The 22,323-nt window shown below is 44.3% G+C and overlaps 2 protein-coding genes across 2 annotated transcripts in view; one reads left to right on the plus strand and one right to left on the minus strand.

The window, feature by feature from the left end:
* Positions 1-887: 887 nt before the first annotated feature.
* Positions 888-7,303, plus strand: ARL1 (ARF like GTPase 1). The gene is made up of 6 exons (XM_074902661.1): positions 888-1,144; positions 3,154-3,291; positions 4,652-4,733; positions 5,764-5,875; positions 6,570-6,748; positions 6,932-7,303. Exons 1-6 carry the CDS (start codon positions 1,141-1,143, stop codon positions 6,960-6,962), a joined length of 546 nt encoding a protein of 181 aa, XP_074758762.1. The 5' UTR covers positions 888-1,140; the 3' UTR covers positions 6,963-7,303.
* A 428-nt stretch (positions 7,304-7,731) lies between these two features.
* Positions 7,732-22,323, minus strand: part of UTP20 (UTP20 small subunit processome component) — a 63,531-nt gene continuing 48,939 nt past the window's right edge. Inside the window, exons 48-62 of the mRNA XM_074902660.1 lie at positions 22,049-22,165; positions 21,078-21,248; positions 20,160-20,288; positions 19,553-19,663; positions 18,713-18,792; positions 17,899-17,968; positions 16,683-16,865; positions 15,610-15,741; positions 14,001-14,133; positions 12,647-12,846; positions 12,218-12,289; positions 11,223-11,492; positions 10,453-10,579; positions 8,476-8,621; positions 7,732-8,135 (exon numbers count right to left, since the gene is read on the minus strand). Of these exons, the coding sequence (XP_074758761.1) occupies positions 7,980-8,135; positions 8,476-8,621; positions 10,453-10,579; positions 11,223-11,492; positions 12,218-12,289; positions 12,647-12,846; positions 14,001-14,133; positions 15,610-15,741; positions 16,683-16,865; positions 17,899-17,968; positions 18,713-18,792; positions 19,553-19,663; positions 20,160-20,288; positions 21,078-21,248; positions 22,049-22,165 (2,097 nt within the window). The 3' untranslated portion in view covers positions 7,732-7,979. The remainder of the gene's footprint in view (positions 8,136-8,475; positions 8,622-10,452; positions 10,580-11,222; positions 11,493-12,217; positions 12,290-12,646; positions 12,847-14,000; positions 14,134-15,609; positions 15,742-16,682; positions 16,866-17,898; positions 17,969-18,712; positions 18,793-19,552; positions 19,664-20,159; positions 20,289-21,077; positions 21,249-22,048; positions 22,166-22,323) is intronic.

A 22,323-nucleotide genomic window follows, 5' to 3' on the forward strand; every position in this document is an offset into this window, starting at 1 on the left:
CTCTGTATGTTTAAAAAAAAGAAATGGTGTAACCACTGATTACTGACATTAAATCTGTTGGATTTCTCTCTAGTAAGAGTCTGACCTTAAAGCCCACTTCTCCATGTGTGCTTTGTAAATTGTCCCCCCTATTACTATTACTTAGTATTTCACTTTTTTTCAATTTTATACTTAGTCTGTGCAGATGAATAATTACATGAATTACATAATCTTTTATGCAGGAATGGTGATAGCCCTCCTCCTGGATGACTGTTATTAGCTATGCTACTCGTTATGAACAACTAGACATTAATAGGTTACCGTTGATTGTTGATTCTCAATAGCGTTTATCTTGTTTCTCCACCATCTCAGTGAAAAGGAGGATATAATGAACGGTTTTTCATTAAATCCCAGAGTGTACCTCCAGCTGCCTCCGAGGACTCCATTTTAGGATACAGCCCCTCCTTGTGCGGAACGTCGGTTACGCGTTTACCCCGACGGGACCCGGTGCCGGCCTCTACCCTTCAGGTAGCACAGGTCGGGCCGGAGCCGCCGCCGCGGTGGGAGCCCGCGCGCTTCACCCCTTCCTCCGCGTGGCCCCGTGGGCGCGGCCCCGCCTCACACACGCGGGTACGAGCCCCCTGCAGCTCGCGCCAGCTCAGGCCGTGCCCGTCCGGCACCGGGGGCTGCTTCTGGCGCCCCGCACCGGCGGTAAATGCTGCTGGCAACTGGGGGGGCTGGCTTTAATTTTTTTTTTTTTTTTTTTTTTTTAAACGGGGTGGGAGGGAGGCGGGGGGGTGGTGCCGGCCCGTCCCGCCGCACGCCTCGGTCCACCCCGCCCCCCCCGGCCCCGCGCTTCCGCCGCCGCAGATTCGTCACGTTTTCTGTCCGTCCCGCTTCGGTATTTTTCATACAGATTTCCCTGTCCCGGCCCGGTGTGCCCGCACAGGGAGGGCAGGGGGCTGTCCCGCGCTCAGCGCTTCCCTTCCTTGCCAAGCGGCGGGCGCCGTCCCGCCTCCGTGCCGAAACGGCGAGGCCGCGGGGGGAGGGAGCGCCTCGTTTACTCGCTGCGGCGTTCGACGTGGAGCCTGCGACCGGCGGCGGCAGGACCGGCGGAGCGGGGCGGGGCGGGGTGCCCGCGGCGCGGCGTAGCGGCTCGACATGGGTGAGGAGCGGGCGGCGGCCCCGGCGCCTGGCACCGGCCCCCGCGGCGGGGCGAGGGGGGGGGGGGCGCGGCTGGGGCTGGCGCGAGGCGGGGGGGGCCCGGCGCGCGGGCGCGGCGGCCCGTGCAGCGGCCTCAGGGGTCCCGCCTGCCCCCCCCCCATCCGGCGGCATGTGGGGGGACGGAGGGAGGGAGGCGTCCGCGGGGCGGGCGGCGGGTCGGTGTTGGAGGAGGCAGGGTGAGGGGAGGGGGTGGGCCGCGGGAAGCTGGGCGCCGGGCCCGGCCGGCTGCGGGAGCGGTTGCTGCCCAGCTGCTGTCAGCCAGAGCTCCCAGACAGGGCCCGGGCCCGGGCCGGCTGGTCCCTGTGGATCAGGCCGGGTTCCCAGCGCTGGTGCGGCGCTCCCGGGGCGCGGCGGCTGGAGCGCTTCCAGGCAGCGTTTTCAGCGGTTCCTTACTACCTGCGCAATGGCGGCTCGTAGGAGCAGCACAGCAGGAGTATGCTGGTCACAGATCATAATGCTTCTGTACTCCTGAGACTTGTCTAAATAAAACCCCGATTCAGGTACGTAGTGGGTTGCTAGTAAGGAAGGATTTTTAGAGTAGTAAATAATGTAGAAGGAATATTTAAGAGACCCCGAATCTAGGGGTTAAGTGATGTAACACAAATCTGTCCTATTACAGCTAGTATTTCAGCAGTGTTTTACTGTGGGAAAAGCATATATAAAAGGAGGGAATGAGTGGTGTCTGGCAGTAAGCAAAATTACTGACTGAAAGAGTTATCGTTTCTTAGGCCTCTATGGATCCCATAGTAGCCTTCTTGAAATATTTCTGTTGAAATACCTTTTGCAATTCGGTTCTGTTAAGGTTATTTACCAGTCTCACGGTAAACAGTGCCTTGAGCAGCACTATGCAAACTGGCAACAGATGGTCGGTCCCCTACACCCTCTTGTTTTCCAGGTCTGCAGTGTGCGTGGCTTCTGTGATGGGATGGGCTTAGATGAAGTAAAGTAACCGGTTTTCAGTTTGAATTTCTTATTACACATAAGCACGCATCTCATTGCTCCTTCCTTTCCCTGGAAAGGCATCACAGATGCCTAGAAAGGCAAACACAGGGAATATTTTTATAAAAACCTCTTTCAATAAGATTTTGGTTGCATATCTTTTCTAATTTGTCTAATCTCTGATATATTTATCAAACGTGATTCTAGTTTGGTGTTTTATTACCTTTTACATAGGGTTTAGGTGGATTTACAAAACTATTATTTAGCATTAGATATATTTGTTATAAAAATAATTGGGCCAAACGTCATTGTTACTGTCTTAGAACATTTGTATTCTTTCTACACTTAAACGTCTAATAGACACAGATCAGATAGTAGTCTGGCCATAAGTACTCTTACATGCATTTAAAGAATAAATGAGATGTTGGGACAAGCCAGATTTTGAAAAAACAAAAAATAAAGAGTGCATTTAAAATGAGCTCCTGGACTTCTCTGTAGCATAAGTGTACTCAATTTAGTGTAGCTTCTTCATTTGTAATGAAGAATGATTTAAACATACCTACAGGTTTGTACTTGGTTAAAAAAAATAGAAGTGGATGGTCCAGTGGAAGACTATAAACATCAGAAAGAATTCCTTCAGGCTTCAGTATGTCCTTGTGTAGTCTCTTGCATTAAAAAGATAGGAGACTGATACAAACAAAAAAGAAGTTGACTTAGATTTTGGCAAATGAGAGAAGAGGAAAAAAAAATCCTAACCAGAATAAGGAAGCTTGATGCTGCTGCAGTGTGATTTTGCTGGATTGAGCTACCATAAAATAGCAGCATAAAACCAGGAAAATATAATGTAGTTTAGTACACAGGTGTCTGAGTGACAACCTGAACTTGTCTATCTTAACTGGAGAAAAGAAGTGTAGTGTTGCTCAGTAAGAAATGAGGTTGATCTGTCTGCCTTTCCATATACGCCATATTGCTGGCTGACATTGAAACATTTTTCTGTTCTGGTTTTTGTAGGGGGCTTTTTCTCCACCATCTTTTCCAGTTTGTTTGGAACTCGAGAAATGAGGATTCTCATTCTGGGACTGGATGGAGCTGGAAAAACAACTATTCTCTACAGGTTGCAAGTTGGAGAAGTTGTTACCACCATTCCGAGTAAGTGATCAGTCCTGCAGTAAATCCAGCCAATTTGCCTGTAGCTCTAACACATAAACTTTGTCAGCTGAACTTGCTACAGGCTTTCTCCATGAACACAAGGACCTTATGTTGTGGGAACCTTGCACTGTTGTATTTAACACTTTCTTGCATAACAGTATTACAGTGTGCTAGAGAAGTACTACATAAAGGAATATTTTATGCTGCCCTGCTGAATGCAAAAAAGTGTTTGACTTCAAGATTGTTACCGTGATTTGGCAGGCTTTTCTTGATAGGTAAATGGTAACTGTTGACTCTATAAGTAAGTCTTTTGTCTCCAAATACATCTATTAATGCAAATTTTAGAGATCATTATTATTGTAATTTAAAAAAAAAATCTGCATAGATGGTGTCAGCGAATTGTACCTCTCTTTTTTGACAAGGGTCTGCAGTTTGTGTTAAACAGAAGTGTTAGAGAAGAAGAAATCAGATGGTTTAACTTCAGCTTTACCTTAGGTAGGAAGTGTAACAAAACTTAGTGTAAGATCTCATGGAAGGAGATGATGCTTATTTTAAAAAATGTAACTGATTTCACCAATTGTCTTAGCATTCATGCAGCCATACCCACCTATTACAGGCACCCAAATGTATGTGTCAGTCTGGCTAGGGTCACTCTGTGGAACATGAAGGACAAGGGATAGTTGGCTTGTCATGTCTCTTGGGTTCCTCCTGAATGGCCATGATAAGCTGACTTTGGTCAGGTGTTTTACCTTTTAGAAGCTATCAGTTTACTATGCCATAATCCTTTTGCCCTAGGGTTTTGCTGATTTCAGCCTCCATAAATTTTAGGCAGTCTGCATCCAACACTTAATTTCCTGTGTTGTGTTTCTCTGGACTGGCAGGAAAAGGAATGACCTATGTGATATGCTGTAACCTTACTGCCATCACTATGGTGTCAAGTCTTCTGCTGAGAAGTTGGTTCTGCTGTGGTCACACAGGAGAGTGCAGGTCTGGTGTTGACAGGAAGGACACATTCCTTAGTATTTTGTTGCTGTCAGTTCTGTACTTGGTTATCAAAACGGGCCCTTCCTTTAACCCTTGCTCTTCTGGTGATTTCAGGCACACTTCTGTTCATTTTTAACAACCGTAGCACATTACAAACCTCTACAATATGTTTACAATGTTTTTATTGTCCAAAGAAAAAAATTACCGCATTATTTTGAGCCATAAATGTCTGTTGGGGTAACTTTGCAAAGGGTATGAACTTTATTATGTAGCTACTGAGAATTTTCAGGCTTAAAAAATTGTAAACCAGGTGCTGTAATGTCTTCAGAAAAATAAAGAAAAATCAGCAGTGAAATTGTTTTAACTTTTGTTTCAGCCATTGGCTTCAATGTTGAGACAGTGACATACAAGAATCTGAAATTTCAAGTTTGGGACTTGGGAGGACAAACAAGCATAAGGTAATAGATCCTTAAAATCAAAAGATATAATGAAATTTTTCTAAAAAATGCTAAGTTCTTGGAATTCTCATGTCTAGTCCTTCTGAAAATTGGTTAAGTTTTAAAAATAGCCCATTCTCAGGAGGGTATTCTCCTCTGACAAGAGTTCAGTTAGTAAAACCCGTGTTGGACTACCAAGATCGGAAAGAAACAAGTGAATATTTTCATTTATACGCTTTTGCTTTGAAAAATGAGTTTACTTGTGTAGTAGACAATTCTGTAGCATTCTGATAAAGAGGGAAGTGAGTGATGTAAACCTAAATGTTATTATTCAGTTATTCTTAAGAAGGCAAAGCTAGGAAGTTGAATTTAGGTATAGATGATAATTTTTTGTAGTGAGCCTTACAAGTTTTGTAATGAATTATTATATGCATAATTGTAGTGATCTCTTCAGTACCCCTGTACAGTCTTCCTGTGATTCCTTCTTGAATGTTAGTTAGTAGGGTGCACTGTAGCTAGTTAATTAGTAAGGTGCAGGTTCCTTCCCTTCTTAGTTTCAGTAAGATAATTCTGAAAATTTCTCAAAACAATTCTTTGTTTTGTTTGTTTTCATCCTTTGGGTTTTTTTCATCCTTTAATTACTTGCCTGTATGAATTAATTTAAAATTTCTCTGTTTATTCTCCTTTGGTGATTATAATGATTACTTATGGCAGAATCTTGTGTTTCTTTGCTTCTCCAACCCTCAGTTATGGACCTGATGTCCTGCATCCCAAATAAGTTTGTTCCCAGCACTTCTGGCCTTTCTCTGGTTTCAAGCTGGTTTTTTTGTGAGGGTTGTTTGGTGCTTTTTTTTTCCTGCTGTTGAGTGTATTTGTACTGTCTGTTCCTTTTGTAGCCTCTTGAAGGTATCTCCTGCTTGCTTCCTGGGGCCTTTCACCCCAGAGACAGTTTTTACTTCCTCTGGGTAATCTGGCTTTCATTATCTGGCTAAAAAGCACTACTAAAAGTGCAAACTGTGACTGGCACTCATCTTTCTTCTACATTCTACAGGCCATATTGGCGGTGTTACTATTCAAATACAGACGCAGTCATTTATGTAGTGGACAGCTGTGATCGAGACAGAATTGGCACTTCAAAATCAGAGCTTGTTGCTATGTTAGAGGTAAGAAAATAAGGATGATAATTTTATCAGTAGAACAGAAATTGAGAAATTGAAACCTTTTTTTGGAGTGAATGTGAAATTTGAGTCAGTGTATCAAGTGAAGCTCAAGTTCACTTGTGAACCTTCAGCCCTCAGACCAGGCCCATGCAGCACTTCTGACTGAAAAGTACTAAATAACGCTGCAGATGTTTCACAGTTTGGGGCAGTAAGTTAGTTACATGTAGCCTTCTGGTCATACAAAAATTTATCTGCCTGCAAGGACAGCTGCTCAGTACTTCAGTGGTGGCAAAATCATGCCCTGAAGGATTTAACAGTAATTAGTATCCTGATGTGTTTTGAAGCTGAAGAATGTATGTAGAACAGGGTAGAAGGAGTAAGAAGACAAGAGAAACTTCTTTTTTTTCCCAAAAAAATTCCTCCAAGCTCTTTAATATGCCTTGTTAAGTCCAGCTATCAGCTTGTTTCATAATGTAACAGGCATAATTGGCCACGTTTTGAAATTGCTCCTATGTGGTATTATGCTGGAATTGAAAGTAAATACCATTCTTTCGCTGAAGAATTTTCTGAAGATCAGAAGTCAGCAAGGTGAAAGTCATCAAGAGCTGAAGTTTCTTTTCATTGTGTCTGTTTTCTCTGCTTAAATAAATTCAGTAAAAGTCCCTGTAGCACCTTGCATCATTCCCCCTTTTTCTAGGAAGAGGAGTTGAAGAAAGCCATTTTGGTGGTGTTTGCAAATAAGCAGGACATGGAACAGGCCATGACTCCCACAGAAATGGCAAATGCACTTGGCTTACCAGCTTTGAAGGACCGAAAATGGCAGATATTCAAAACCTCTGCAACTAAAGGCACGGGGCTTGATGAAGCAATGGAATGGTGAGTAACAGTCTTAAGTATGCTGGCTCCATTGAAAAAATAGTTTTCACATTGGGTTGTTTTTTTTTTAAGACTGGATCTGCAGCAAGAGTTCCACATTAGAAGAAAGAGTAGCTTTCTCCTGAAAGTATTTCAGCATAATTGAAGTGACTTTTTAGTAAACTGACTTAACCTTTTTCCTAGGTTGGTGGAGGCCTTGAAGAGCAGGCAGTGATACAAACCTGACCCTTGCGAGGAAGTTTCAGCTACACCTAGCATCCCTCTTTCTGCAGTCAAGTATTTTCAGGCCAAAAATACTTGTAAATAGGACAGACTTGAGTTTGACTCTGGTAATGTGGATGCCTCTCTTGACTTGTAAAACTGAATCAAGTGAATGTCTGTGTACATTATGATTATTCCATTTCTTGCTTTAAAGGATGTACTTGTGTTAATTTGTATGAAAGTTACAGGCTGGGAAAAGGTTTTTTTGTTCCCTTCCTCTGGTGGTTTTAAGTTTGGCTACTATATTCGTGTAATTAAAACACTAATAAAATCATTAACTGTCAGCTGTACTCATAGGCTTGCTCAAGGCTGCTTGGTTACAAGAACAACTTCTACTGCTGCCAGTTCTGACAGCCACATGCTGAACTTTTTTTTAGAGAGGTTTCCTTCAGCTGATGTTATCCTTCAGAATCCTTCAGTGGTGATAGACTGTTACAATGAAGTACAGCAGCAGAGATTAACAGGGTACCTCTAGCTCTTAACGTAGCATTGGCTTTCTGAAAGGAAAATGTGTGTCTTCACTAGCCACCTACTGCCCTCCTGTGCCAGGGCTGTAATTTGAATTTAACTTCCACCTTCATGAGCTATTATTCCCATACTCAGCTTAGCCAGAAATGACAGTCAAGTTGCAGTATAGATGCAGAAACAGACAAAGGCAAGATTGTTTTCTCTCCAGAGCTAGGACGATCACAGGCATAAACACAGTTATCACATAACCCATCTTCTAAAAATGAAGTAAAATTTAATATAAAAGATCATGGTAGTTTTCCATTTAACTGTACATGCTCTGGTAAATATACAGGTTTGGAAATAAATGGAAAAGCTTTTGTTTAAGGTCCTAGATGAAAAAGAGGACATGAAAAAATACTAATAAATACAATTAAAATACAGGGGTTTTTTTAAATGGTAATTAGATCTTTATCTCAAAATTACTTTTTATAAATTAATCCTGCAGGAAAGAAAAGTGTTTTCATTCCACCATTGCTAAATCTTTCAGTGCATGACTTCGAGGTCTCTTGGCCTTGTAGGTAGGGCGCAGGAATTCTATTTTTCTCTTCCTTGTTTCCACTTTATTCTTATGTCTCTTCAGCTTCCTCCTTGCAGCAATGTCAGGGTTTGCTACAGTCTAGGGAAAACCAATACATTTGTTTAGTTACTACTAACAACTGCCCCTGTAAACATCAGCTACTGCCTAAGAAACTGGTGACTGAAAAGACAAGGCACAGGTTTTCTTAGGCTCCTCATAACTGAGGGTACTGTGGCTGCTCTGCCCAGGTTCACCACTGCATCACTGCCAGCCCGACTGCCCACAAGGCTGAGCTTCAACAGTTTCTTGTGAAGTTTCAGAAATTAAACAATGAAACTGTCCCCATTCATGGTGAAGTTCTGCCCCAAACTCACCTTCCCGGTCAGCTCTCAAGCCTTTAGACAAACCATCTTTCTCAGAAGAGAAAGGAGAATCTTACCTGCAGAGCCCTCTGCTTTTTTCTCATCGCTCTTTTCTGATGGGCCTGTTTCTGCACAGAAGAAAAGGCAAGCGAAAAAGCCTCCAGTCCAACTAACTTCTTGAGCAGTTCTATGATTTCTTGGGACAGGTTCTTCAGTGTTGGATCTAATAAAACAAAATTTTCAGCATAGGGAATGAAAGCCAAGAGCCCAGTAAGGATTCCCCTTTCTTTACTAAAGGAAAACTGCACTGATTCATCCTCCCCAATATACTGTAAGGCAGAAGCACTTGTGAAATCAGCTGCTTCTTCACCAGCTTTCCCACAGGACCACAAGCGGAACTTCACAAAGGCAAACAAAAAATAATGCTTCTGAGAAGCAAAAATTTTTTGCAGACGAGTACTGTCATCCTAGAGGTTAACAGAAGTGGTTTGCTGTGTACAGCCATCAGGGCTCTTCTGGACTAGGCTTTGCTGGAAATAGAGAGGATTCCAGCCTCGTTAGTCAGCATCTCTGTCCAGTACGCACAGTAAGGGCTGGCTTAATGGTTAGGATAACTAGTTAGTTACAAAGTATTCACTACAATCATTGAGAAAAAAGATTGGGGGGGGGGGGGGAAGGCTACAAAGAGATGCTAAGGGAAAACTGAGAGCAGGGCAAATGTTTCCTTCAGTTTTCCAACAGATCCCTCTTCCAAGTGCTTGTACAGCCTTCAGAGAAGTTCATGTAAGCTGCCTGCCTCCACAACATCCACCAGTGACAAGTTCCCTGGGTCTACACCCCCCATCATGTGAAAAAACATCTCTGCAGTTATTCTGAAAAATCACTTGAAGGCCCCTGATTCTTGTGCTGGCAGAGAAAGAAAAACACTGATCTTTGTTCACTCACAACACTGTCAATCTCTGCCATATCTTTTCCAAGTCTCTTACTTGCTTAGCTTACAAAAAAGCCAAGGCAGCTGCTCCTTACCTAGAACAGTTACTGCTCTCCTCCCAAGTTTTCCCAGCTCTTTTGTATCCTTTCTGAGATGTGGGGACCCTGTGCTGCACACTGAATTTTCATGGCATATTCAAACGACAAGATTTATAGTAATGGAACTCTTTCCTGGTTTGTTGCCTGTTCTTTCCTCAACACTGGATTTTACTTAACACATTTTCACAAATTATCTAAACACCAGTGTCTTGCTCTTAAGCCAAGAGTCTCATGTTAAATGGGGAGTTGGTTTGTCTTTTCCCCACCAGGCCTGGCTTAAGACCTTTTAAACAAACACGTATCTCCAGGAAGAAACAAGTGGTGTTGCTCAGGCATTATCTAGCAGGACAGAGTGACCTGGACTCATTCAGAAGGAAGGGAGAAGTTCTGTGCGCAGTTCAGTAGGTGTTCGCCTGCCTGCACACCGCGCCACCTGCATTCCCGGGGCACACAGCTCCTCCCCTGCCTGCAAAGGTCACTGCACACATGGCACGCACTAAGCAAACTGACAATTCCAACTTGTACAGTCCCTTGCTCTACAGTAACACAAGTGCCATAAAACACATCCTGCTTTACATTAAAACTGAAACACACTTTTAACCATAGGTCATAGATCTTCATGCCCCTAAGCCTCACAGCAGTTCTAACACGGCAATTCAAGAACAGCACTTGGCAACAGCCTTGTTCTGGTTCCATAACACCCATACTTTGTTCCTCAGTAAGGACTCCACGAATCCACCCTTGATTACTGCCCTTTTTCCACTACATCACATGCTCAAGCTTTACCCACTTGCATGCAGGAGCCTGCCTAACCTTAATTCAGTCTTTTTTCTCACTCAACATGTAGATTTTTGTAACAGCCAACATTCTCCACCTTTCCTGCTGTTTTGGTTAAACTGCAAGTAGGTGAAATTCCCTGCTTATGGCATCTGTGCCTCAACAGACAAAAGGAGTGACAGGCAGTGCTTGTGCTGAGGCAGAGCTCTGACACACTTTCCTCTGTCTTTGTGAAGGAAATCACTTACCTTGTTCTGCATAGGTGCTGTTCAGCTCCCTGAACAGAGGGGTGAGAATTGTTGGAAGGTAGGGCTTGATCCTGTCTTTTCCCAGATCCACTGAGATTGCTCCCAGGAATTTAAAGATGCAGCTTCGCTGAAAATGAGTGTGTGGGACATGAAGTAAGGAAGGTTGGAAGGAAACTGCCTAACTGAACTGCTGCAAGAGGGCCATGCATTGCTGTTCAGTGTACGTTGTCCCAGGCACTTGAGTCAGGAACTGTTACAAGGTCTTACCTCAGCCAAGTGCAGCCTTTAAATGAGACAACCCCAAGGGATCTGTAAATGTGTGATCTGTGACTTAACCAGGCTGGCTGTTAACAACAGGCTTGTTCTCACTGTCCTATACTGATGTAGCTGAAGACATGAAAGCTCACCCCCTGTAACTGTACGCACCACAGGGAACTGCAGTGCTTTTTCCTGATGCTCTCCCATACCCTCCCCTTCTAGCAAGGCACTCCCCACTTCAAAGGCAGTGCTCTGTCCCCTCAGCATCTCTGGCCTTCCCATCCTTCCACCAACCCACGAGGGCTGGAACCAACAGCAAGAAGCAGACTGGCACAAGTCTTTTGTGAGAATGCTGAACTGAGATGCTTGTTCCTTTGGCATCTGCTAATCCTTGCTTCAGTACCAGCTTCCAGCACCCTCTGCAGCTGGTCCCCTGGAAGCAAAGAGCCAGAGCAACACTGCTGCGCAAGTGCCTACCATATCAAAAGCAACTGGTCTAACTCGGTTCCTACCTTTAAAGGGACCTTAGGGGAATATGCTGCTTCTTGCTTTGCCATGAGAGAGAGCTTCTTCATTAACCAGGGCAGTGTGGCTGGCTGGCCTTTCTCTTCTGTGTCCTCTCTTCCTCCCTCTCCTTGAGCAGAAACATCTTTCTCTTCCTCATCTTCTGAGGCCTCCTGCTCTTCCACTCCACAACTTTCCTCTTTGGCCTCTTTACCTTCTTCTAAGCCAGGGGCTAGCAAGTAAACAACTTTTGCCACAAAAAGCAAATTCTTTATAACCTGAAGTGTAAAAACAGCATAGTCAGTCACTATGGGTTTCCCAAGTGTCAGCAGCAGCAGTGCCCAGGGTATGTAAGAACCAAGCCTAGGCATGAAAGAGGAACTGGCCAACCCAGGAGGCGGTAATGGGTTCACCCCTGCACGTTGCTCCGCAGAGGATGGCCCACCTCAATATCCTCCTGTAGTTTGGGAGAGTCTTTCCCCATGAGCTAAGCATGCTATTTGGGCTTCAGCACCCCGTAAGGCAGGGCTGCTCCTTTTGTCTTTCCCACCTCTAGCAGCCCATCTCCACAGGGGTGTATCTGACCAGGTTCACAGTGAAGTCAGACCTTTAAGCAACAGCATAAAGCTGGACTAAATGCTCCTAGCAAACAGCCAAGAGTCCAGGATCTGGCTGCCGAGCCTGCTACAGTCTGGGCTGCCGAGCCAGACTCCCCCTGACAGAAGGGACTCCAGTCCTGCCCTGCATGGTGCCTCCCCTTTCTGTCCCTGCTACCCCTCAGCCCTTCCACCAGGCTGACACCACAAAGGGGGCTTTTCCAGGCCCCTCTGAGACATGCACCTGCTCAGATGCCCTCAGCACAGAGCAGCTGGCTTTGCACTGTGTATTTGCCCTTGAGCCACCACCAGCCACCGGCACTGCTGTCCTGACGAGGACGTAACACTCCCTCTTGGGCCAGGGCCTGCTCTGTTCCCTCCTGCAGTCCCAGACCTTATGCTCTTACCTGCTCTCCCAGAGACAGGTCCAGGAACTTGGACTGCAGCTGATGGCAGAATGCAAGCACAAGTTCCTTCATCTGGGGAAAGGAAAAAAGGAGAAGAAAATTATTCCGTGAAAGGGAGCTAGTAGTAAAAACTCAAATCAGTGTTTTGCAGTCACTGAAGGCAGTTCCCAGGGAAAGCCAAGGGATCAGCTAAGCACAACTTCTGCCTGCATCCTGCAGCGTAGAGGGGAATCTTTGTGCTGTTGAGAATAAAGACCCTAGAGAAGCCCCCTCCCAGCAGTGGAGACACCTCCTCAAGCGCTCTAAGTAATCAGGATTAGGTGGTAGATGAGCAACTGTAAGAGAAACGTGCATGCCAAATGATAACACTGTTTTTATGTCCCAGCCAGGGAATGGGCATGGGGGAAGGAGTAGTACAAACATGATTACCTTTTTGTCCAGTTCAGCAGTCAAGAAGACTGTGGATGCAGACAGCTCTGCTGACATCTTTTTCTTCTTCCCTGCCTGCCTTTCCCTCCACTTGCTGACAAGATCTTCTGGCTTGTGAAATGCAAACAACAAGCCAAAGATCTCAGTAGCTGTCAGCCAGACCCAGCTGTGAGGATACCACAGGTGAGACTGGACATGACCTGGGGGAAAGAAAACCTCTTTCAGCACAGGATCTGGTCCAGTGAGAACAGAAAAAGAACCAGAATTGCCTCAGCACATGCTACAATAAAAAGGCTAAGGAAATGAACTGGGCTCATCTGCTTAGAACATAACCAAAGACTTCCTAACAACTGTATCCAGTCAAAGCAGAGAGTGGCAAAAAGCTACAAGTAGCCAGATGTCCCCACGATGACCAAGCGATCTTGAATGCACCCACAGGACTTCCAAACATACAAAGACAGGGCCATTGCTGGAGAAAATAGCAACTGGACAGGAAAAGCAGGCACGGCACAAAAAGGCACTTGCCCCAATACTGGCTGACAGGTTGTGTTTCTGCAGCAACTACGGTCCCCCTCAGGGACTCAGTGCCACAGCTCATCTGCCCATGATATCTGGGGCCTGGCTGCTGTGAGACTCAGGTGAGCTGGCCCTAATGCAGATGATCAGATCGAACCCCTGGATGGAAGCTGAAGACACTTCAGAGAACAGATGGAGTTACCCTCTTGTTTTGCCTCTGTCCAAGCTGCACATCACCAAGCAACCCAGAATTTACAAAGGTTATCTCCTATCTCACTGAAAGCACCTGGCAGGCTGAACTCTTTGAAGATATTAACCAGCCAGATCCAGGCCTTCTGATAACAGCAAATGAAGCAATTAAAACCAAGGCAACAAAATGCCAAATGCCAGCCTGACGTTGTACAATCTCATAGGGAAACTGCTTGAATCAAATGACCTCTAGGCCTTAACATCCTGGCAGACACACAGTAATTACAGCACTACTAGCATATGTCATGGCTTGCTGGCTTGTATGTATGATCTATGTCATCAAGAAAATCTCATCTTCCCAGGAGAACTGAATGTTTTCATCCAAGAGGATGTTAATTATGGTCAAACATGCAATAGTTTGCAACTATTTGCTCTTTGGATACTTCCCAGAGACAGAGGGTGTGTTGTTTCCATCAACCATGTAACCTTTTCCATTTCTCTGTCACTGCCCAGTAACTGCCATGTATTAGCACTTTTCAGCATGCAAACCTTGTACAACAAAGTTCTATTGTTTATATTAGGGTGCAAAAACCCACATGGCACAAAGAATCTTCCTTTTAACATAGCCATAATAATTCTTGATACTTACCCCAGATATTACTCACAACATCACTGTTCCTGGTTAACTGAATCAAGTTGCACTCTGTGATTAGCTTTGTTATCAGCACAAGAAAGCTGAATAGCAGCCTGTCTGCAGCCTTCTCCTCCTCCTCTTTAGTTATCTAATAAAATCATCAAGTCAAGGAAAGATGCTTATGAGAACCTGAAGACAGTGCTTATTTACCCTACCAGATACATTTCAGATCAACCCTTCAAAGAAACAGAGGGCTGACTTGTATCCAGTTCCCAAAGTAAACAGAAGAGAAGCAGCTCCAGGGAAGCATTTCCTCTGAAGACCCAACCTCTGCAGGAGACTTATTAGAATCATTCTTCTTGGTTTTTTATACAGATGTTACTATAACAGTTAGGTTTCAAAACACAAGCAATTACACACACTGTATATCATTTATGTCTGTACATGTATTTGTGTGCATCTGATTCTCATTATTAGAGCCAAGCTGAGCTCAGGTTTGCCTGTGTCACCTGGGAAGCCCCAAGTTATGACAACACTCTGTGCACACTGTGTTTTACTAAATCGCTTTCAGGTCCTCACCCTGCCTGAAATCACTGGTTGGCTTGATATAACTAGTTAGTGATTTACCTACATGTCATAGCACATGGGTGGATTACACTGAATTTTTCCTCACTGCAAGTATTTTCACGTCTTGCCAATTTACATGCCCCAAGGTGGTTCTCTCTTGTTTAGCATGTTGCCCTTGCACATAGTAACATACATGGCCACTCCCCAGATGCAGTGGCTGGGATCCCTTTGGGATTATCACATGCCAACAGAATATGAGGCAGCCTTATTCTGAGTTAATCATGTGCACTGGAAAGATTTTCCATAAAACAAAACCCATGGTATGAAGTACAGGAAGGGAACTCCTTTGAAAGCTAATGCTGTAGGTAACACTGAACAAAGCAGACAGTCACAAGCGATGCACTCCTGACCTCCACACTTAAATAAGCCTCTGCAGCTAGCAGACACATTTCCCAGTTAAACAGATGTTGTCAGTGTGACTGTCAGGCTGTTTTCCAACTAAACAGATTCTAACCCGTCCCAGTGCTACCTGTGCACCCTGCCATTCTTTCTGATGGTGGATTTTGTAACTCCACTTTAAACAAAAAACTTAAGACCTTCTCTCCTACCACCACAGGAAAGACCACAAGCAGGGAAAGCTACCTCGATATACGTACTGCTGCATGCTGTCAACCCACTAAGTCATGTGGGTAAAAACCAAAAGCCTGAGACTCAAGGGTTGTCTCAAGAACACCTGCCACCCACAGAGATCTTGATAGAGGCAAGGGCAAGGAGCAATCTATCTGCTGGTTACACAGTATAGCTACAGGCTCAGGTCAGGTGCCTCTGCAGAATTCCTTTCCTCCTTGTGCTGTGACCATGACATCAAATTTGGGCTTAGACAAAAAATATGGTTCTAGGTCAGTGAGGTCCCCTTCAGAACAAATGTCTGTGTTTTGTGTCTTTCCTCAGTGTCAAACTGTAGGTCCAACGGTTAAATCTCTCCCATGCTTCTTCCTTTTTTTCCATTTTCTTAATTCTCTTTCCCCAAACCTCACACATGGAAAAAATTACTTACGTCTTCAAATTTAATTGGGTTGATTTCTTTCTCAATCAAGGCGAGGACAGCTTCAAGCCGCCGTTCAAACATTATTCCCTCCACTTCAACAAACAAACCGCATGCCTGCGCAGCCAACCTCCTGTGTGAGCTCTGCCAATAGAAAGAGTAACATACCTTATTACTTCTGATAGTCAAATCGTGCAGCTCCCAGTTGCAGGAGCTGGTAGCAGCCCCTACTTTTGCCTGTGGGAACTGCATCTTAAGAAAAACTGGTTTTCAGAGCACTATTGATAAAGGAGATGCTGCCAGCTAAGGACAAAAGCACCTGACAGCACAAGTTATTCCTGGAAACACAACGTGAAACAATGCCAATAGGCCTTTTTCAACCTGGTTCCCAGCTGCAAAGCTCTGGGGGATACTCTGCACTCTGACTCTTCACAATAAAACAGGTGGCTTACAGCTATAAACCAGAACTAAACATGGAGATGAAAAGGATGAAGTGTTGAAGAACATTTACTCCACTAGTGTAGAGGGACAAAACCTGAGTCCAGTCTGAGAATAACTAGACATCCAGGCACCCAGATCAAAATGGGAGATCTGTAAGACCAGGTTTGCCACCTTCCAGCTCACAGTGACAGAATGAAGCAAGTTTGAGCTAAAGACAGTGCAAAAAGCCAGTGACTAGGATCAAAAGAGCTTTAAGGAATTTGCGCAAACCTTTAACCTGAGCAAAGGCTACACTTGGTGAAATACCTGACCCAAAAGAGGAACCGTTAGAAAGCAGCACATTGCAGCTGGGAAGTCTGTAGGCTGACCTACAGCAGTAGCAGTTCCCTACATTCATGCAGTTATACAAAGCTATATAATTTCTTCCTTTTTTATTAGCAAAAGCTATGGTGCTGAGCACAGCTTTAAAGAGGTTTTATTCTAAGCTGAATCTTGCTCATACTCCTTTCCTAAAACTACTAAGTCAGGCATAACTGAACCAACCAATCCACTAGACCCTGTATAAAGCAATCTCTCACTTGCTTTAATCTTACTCAACCCCCAAACAGAGTCCCAATCTGGTCAGTGAAAAGACCAAAGAATACCTTCTTGCTGTGAAACCACTCTGTGACCAGTGAAAACATCAGATCTTGCTTTTCAGTGTTTATCTTACTGAGGAGAGATTTACATGTCAAAGCCGCCATCTTTTTGCATTTGGCAGAATCATCATTTATCATCATCATACAAAGAGAGAGAAAAAACAGCCCGCAGTATTTGTGGAGGAGATCCTAGAAAGAAACAACCATTAGTCAACCACACATCCCCAGGGAGCTTCTAGCATTTAAAGGGGGTAAGGGAAGTATTTGTTATGCTGCATACAGGAACAATGTCAGCCCTGAGTGATATCCATGTCAAGGCAGGTAAACTGAAAGGAGGGGATGATCCAGTTGTTGGAACAAGCAGGGAGTCTACAGCAGCTCCAGCCCTGCTCTGACTTGATAACATGTCCCTGAGACAGCCACTTGTCAAACCTTAAAGGGGATTTTCACACCTGACTCTCACTGAAACAGGCATAAGTCCCTCAGTGCTGCAGCAATCAGCTCAAAGGCCCTTCTTTCAGAGATGGCAGCTCTTTGCTACTTCACAGTTGCCAGGAACTAAACTGAGATTCTAAATCTAATCAGGCGGTGGTGAAGCACTGCTTACTGTGCAGAATTTTATTTCCTTCCTCGCAAATCCTTGCTTGATTGCACTTCTCTGAGTCCCCTGAATGCTCAGTCAATCTCCAGCTGCAGAGCTTTGAGGCAGTTAGGATTTTGCGTATGTCACCCTGCATAGATGCACGGCCATTTTTCAGCTTTCATTCTGATCCACCCCCATAAGAAGCCTGCCCTCTCCAGTCAGGCCAGCAAAACAGATAAGGTACATCACATACCTGCTAGTCAACAACACCCCTCCAGAGTGCTAAAAAAACCCCATAATGAGAAAAATCTAAACTTCACTTTCTATTCATACTCCATTTCCTAAACTGGTTGTTTCTTCCTGGCACAAGTCACCATCAAGTTTATCCAAACTCCAGCTGACAGAGCTTTATTTTACTTGCAGACTGAGCACATTAGATAAAGAAGTACTGCAGACTTTCCAGCATGTCACTTCTCTTTTGGAGTAAAGCCAGGTTCTTTGGAGACAAGTGAACATTCTGCTCATGATAAGAGACAGTATGAACTACCAAGTGCTCCCAAAATAAACTGCTCCGAAAATGCTGTTACTGTAAGCTGCAGTAACTGCTTGATGCTTGCAACACCAAGGGGTGCCTGTTACCTGTGGGAACATGTCAAGGAGGTACGCAATCATCTCCAGTGCAGATTCCCTTCCGGTTTCATACTCGTACCTGTGAGGAAATGACTAATGGTCAGGGCTGGGGTAATACTCTACAAAGTTGCTTACAATTTACAAGAATGGCCAATGCCAGGAACAGACACTGACAGGGATCTTTCTATAACAGCTGCCAGACATGGCCCTAATCCTTAGGAGAAGAGAAGCAATAGGCCCATCAGCTCCATCTCCCAGAGAATGGGCACAGAGACACAAGCAGGCGAAAAAGGGCGCCAGCCAACTTGAGTCAGCACAGCCGCACTTGCGCTAAGGTGCTGGGGAACATGGTAAACTACTGTCACCTTGAGCAAGGGTTGGGTCATGCTCAGAAGGAGGTTTCAGGAACAGTGCTCCTGCTGAATTGGTGCAGTTGATCTCAACTGTGCCTGCAACTGCAGTTGAGACCACTGCCAGAGGACAGCAGTCATACAAATGCACCTTCCCTTACTCTTTCTGGATTTTCCAGTTCACCTGGTTTACAACTAGTAGAGCTGGTTAACCACTAGGCAAACAACAGAAAGTTGGCTTGCAAAGAGATGAAGAACAAAGCCAGCTGTGAAACAGGGAAGAGAAAAAGGGCTTGCTTTATCAAACAGCCCATCTCTGAAAAAGAGAAGTGTTTTAGAGATAGGAAAATGAAGACTTCAGCCACACCCTCTGTTCCTCACAAACAGCCCTTTGGCACACAAGGTGGCCACTAAAGTCGTATTTAAGCAACAAGGTTCTATTCTGACAGAGATGTTGGGGAATATAAACTCACTCCAGTTGTGCAAGTATGAAATCCAAATTGGGTTTCAGCTTTTCACCGAGAGGGTAGTCCAGAATATATTTTAAGTAAATCTGGAAAGAAAAAACAACAACACAGAAAGGAGTTACAAGAAACAGAAAAAGCCTGTAAAAAAGTTATGAAGAAAATTCAGTAGTGGAGCAGCAAGTTTATGAGAATCATCCCTTTCATCCCATTCCTATTACACAAGGAGTCAACAACTGCTCTTAAGCTCTGTGCCCAGAACAAGATCTGCAGGCGTTCTGACAACTGCCAGATCAGTCTTTAGAGTATTACTGTGATTTGCACAGGTTTCTGTTAAGAGAGATTCTGCATCCTTCAAAATTCATCCTGTAACTATGGAAATGCAGTATTTGGTTATGCATAGCTCCTGCTGCATCTGTATCCAGTGCCTGAAATGAAGCAGCTAATTCTGCCTTTTGGTTGCTTTTAGCTTGGAAAGAACAAGGAAGTAGTGTGAAGGAGTCACGGATCTGTGGCAAATTCCTTTCTATTGGGATTCAGAAAAGAGCAAGGCTCTTTGTTACATGGGCCTAAAAGCCTCCAAAGAAGGGACCACCTCACTGCTGCTGAGCAGCCCTCTGAAGATACACCATGGCGAGCAGTCTGTGATTCTGCTATGCACCAGTCACAAGAACTGAAGCCAACCAGATAACAAAGGGAGCAAGGATTAATAAGGAGGGGAAATGGGGTTAGGGGTTCACAGCAGGTTTAAGGTACACATCTGTGAGAGCTGGGATGGCCACACTAAACCCTCTAGAGTGTTAGACAGCTCTAAGTAAAGCAAGATGAGAGACTTGCCATTCTACTAACCTGCCTGCACTGGACTCGTACTGGCTCACTCTGACCCGTGATGGCCAGCTGGGCAACCTTCTGCAGCACATCATCAATTTCAGGGACAATGAGCTTCCTGGATAAAATAGCCTAAAAACATGAAAGTACAGGTGAAATATTTTGCTTGTACAGTATGAGATGCAGTACTATAACCTGGGACTCTACCAGCCTCAGGTACACTAACACTGACTTTTTCACATCTTCAAACATAGCCAGAGCAACTTTAAAAAAAAAAAAAAAAAAAAAAAAGTGGCTTACAAATCCATATCTGTTTCTTTTGGATGATACAGAATACCTGGACTAATGATTAGAAATGTCAGTTCTTTAGGAAAAACATCCTCAGATCCAAATACATCCTCATAACCCTCACATACATGTGCATAAAACAGCCTCCCAAACAGTTCTGAAGAGTGACTACAAGTCAAATGGGAAAACTTTGTTGCTTTTTCCCTCCTTAGAACAGAGAGCCTTAACAGCATTCTGTGGTCTGTTCCTGACATGAGATCATACAGCCTTTCCCCAAGAAGCAGAATCACTGCCATTCCCACAGCTCACAGAACCCATAGGCCTGCTGCACAGAAATTACCTTGAGAAGGCCAAAGGCAGTGGCTTGACGTGATGAATCATAAATGTCTTCTTCAGCAAAGCCAAGCAACACTTGGAGCTGTTTGCTTGTTATCTGACTCTTTGCATTCTTCACAAGTATTGTTACACACTATAAAATCAAATTGCACATTGTTAATACATATGCAGTGGCATAAAATATAAGCCCACACCAAAGCCTGTTTATATCGTTTAGGTTTGAAAAGATGAACTGCTGCTCTGAAACATGCAGCTAACACTGTTCTCACTATGTTTTGCTTTCAGCTGGCAATTTTGAGACAAAAACTGAACACAAGCAAATACACAAATTCAGACTAGTTGTTGAAATGAGTGGGGATGCTCGTAGACATGAACCATGACGCAGGAACACTGTCAGGGATAGGCAAAAATTATTCTGGCACTGACATTCAGCATGAATTACTCTTAACTTTCCCTTATGATCATGAACCTGTAATTAATTCAGCAACGCATTTAGAAGACATCTATAGGAAGGCACTGCATACTGTAAGTGTAGTTATTACTACTATTAATTGCCCCTTTTCCTTGTCTCATTTCAGCTTCCAGGGTTTACTCCCATGAATCATGTTAAAAGCAAGCTATTCAAGTACAAAACTGACACCTCAAAAGACAAGGTGGTAACAAGATACTATTCTAAGGATGAAAGGAGGCAAATAATCTTTTATAAAAACATTTCTTTGGATCCAAGCTGTGCAATTTGAGGGAGTACCTTTCTTTAAGTTTGCACTTGGGAAAGAATCAGCAAGGTCACATTTCCATCACTACCTTCTGATCTCCAGACTACCTCTCCAGGGACAGCTGTGGGACAGATCTGTGGTTGGAAGAGTCTCATTCTACAAAGTTAATCCTGAAGTAGAAAACAGGAAAACTAGGTCTGACTTACTTTGAAACAGCTCACAACCAGGTGGAAATTCTGGCCTTTGGCTATTCCTGTCTTGGCAAATTCTTTCAGTAAGAGGAAAAGCTGCTTAATGAGTTGCTCCAGATTTGTACTGACAGAAGGCAAAGGGAACTTTAAAATCCATACTAAAGACTGTAGAGCACCAGTTATCACCTGTATGAAAGAGTCAAAGGACATGTGTGGGTATAGTGACAGAGAACACTTTTCTTGGCCCATCTGCAACTGTGGTAAAAGGCAATGAGCTAACAAAATTAACCTCTTTGAGGCCATTCATATGTAATACAAAGGTTTCCCAGTTCTAAAACCACTACTTGCCACTCCCTAATTCTCTAACTTTGATTTTACTAGGTAAAGACATTAACACAGTGCAGATTCAGCAGACGGCAGGAACTCTTTCTGAAGCAGAGGTGCCTTCAAGGCATAGAAGTTGCTCTGCCAAAAACCCCGGATCACCTGAAAGCCCTGCTCCAGGTATCTGATAGCGTATGAGGCATGCTTTCCATTCCCAGAAAACTTAAGGTTTAACAGCCTCCCTCCTAGGCTCACTTAAACCCAAAGCTGCTGAAAAAGGAGGCTGCCTTGGTGCTGGGAAAGACACTGGAATTGGATCAAAAGAAACCACAGTTGTGACAACACTGCATCCAGCAGCCACAGGACCTCATGAACCTCTACACAGACAGCCCACGAAGTCTGCAAAGTCCCTCTATGAACATGCTCCAGGAGAACTTGTCCTTACTTGAACCTGCAGCACTAGGGGCAGAGCAATCAGTCCAACATCAGCCACAATCCCTCCCCCCCTTGGGATACCATGTCCTCAAACATCTTAATCTCCATACCTATGAAATCAGATATGAAAACTGGATGGCTTTCTTGTCTCTTGCAGATCAACTGCAAGACAACATTTGTGGGCAGGACCCTCAGTAGAACAGACAGGCTCCAGCTCAGAACTGTACCTTGACATCCATAGATCTCAGGCAGTCTATAAGCAGCTGAACAAAAGGGTCTAACATTTCCAAAGCATGCTCCTCAGAAGAATTTACTTTGGACCTCTTCAGGCTCATGTGCAGCAGCTGACATAGAAATCACAGGACATTCATCTCAAAGTCAGGCTGGGACTCAAATAAATCAAGTAAGGTCCTACACAATGTTTCAGGTTATAGCAGAATTTATGCCATACCCCATTCAAACACCTGCAACAGGCTGAGCACTTTTTATAGCTCTCTAAGAG

The sequence above is a fragment of the Athene noctua genome, chromosome 3, assembly GCF_965140245.1.
Source record: "Athene noctua chromosome 3, bAthNoc1.hap1.1, whole genome shotgun sequence".
In the NCBI taxonomy this organism is placed as follows: domain Eukaryota; kingdom Metazoa; phylum Chordata; class Aves; order Strigiformes; family Strigidae; genus Athene; species Athene noctua.

Coding starts and splice junctions, on each gene's coding strand:
- ARL1 (XM_074902661.1), top strand. Junction 5,876..6,569: donor AGCTTGTTGCTATGTTAGAG/GTAAGAAAATAA, acceptor CCCTTTTTCTAG/GAAGAGGAGTTGAAGAAAGC. Junction 6,749..6,931: donor CTTGATGAAGCAATGGAATG/GTGAGTAACAGT, acceptor CCTTTTTCCTAG/GTTGGTGGAGGCCTTGAAGA.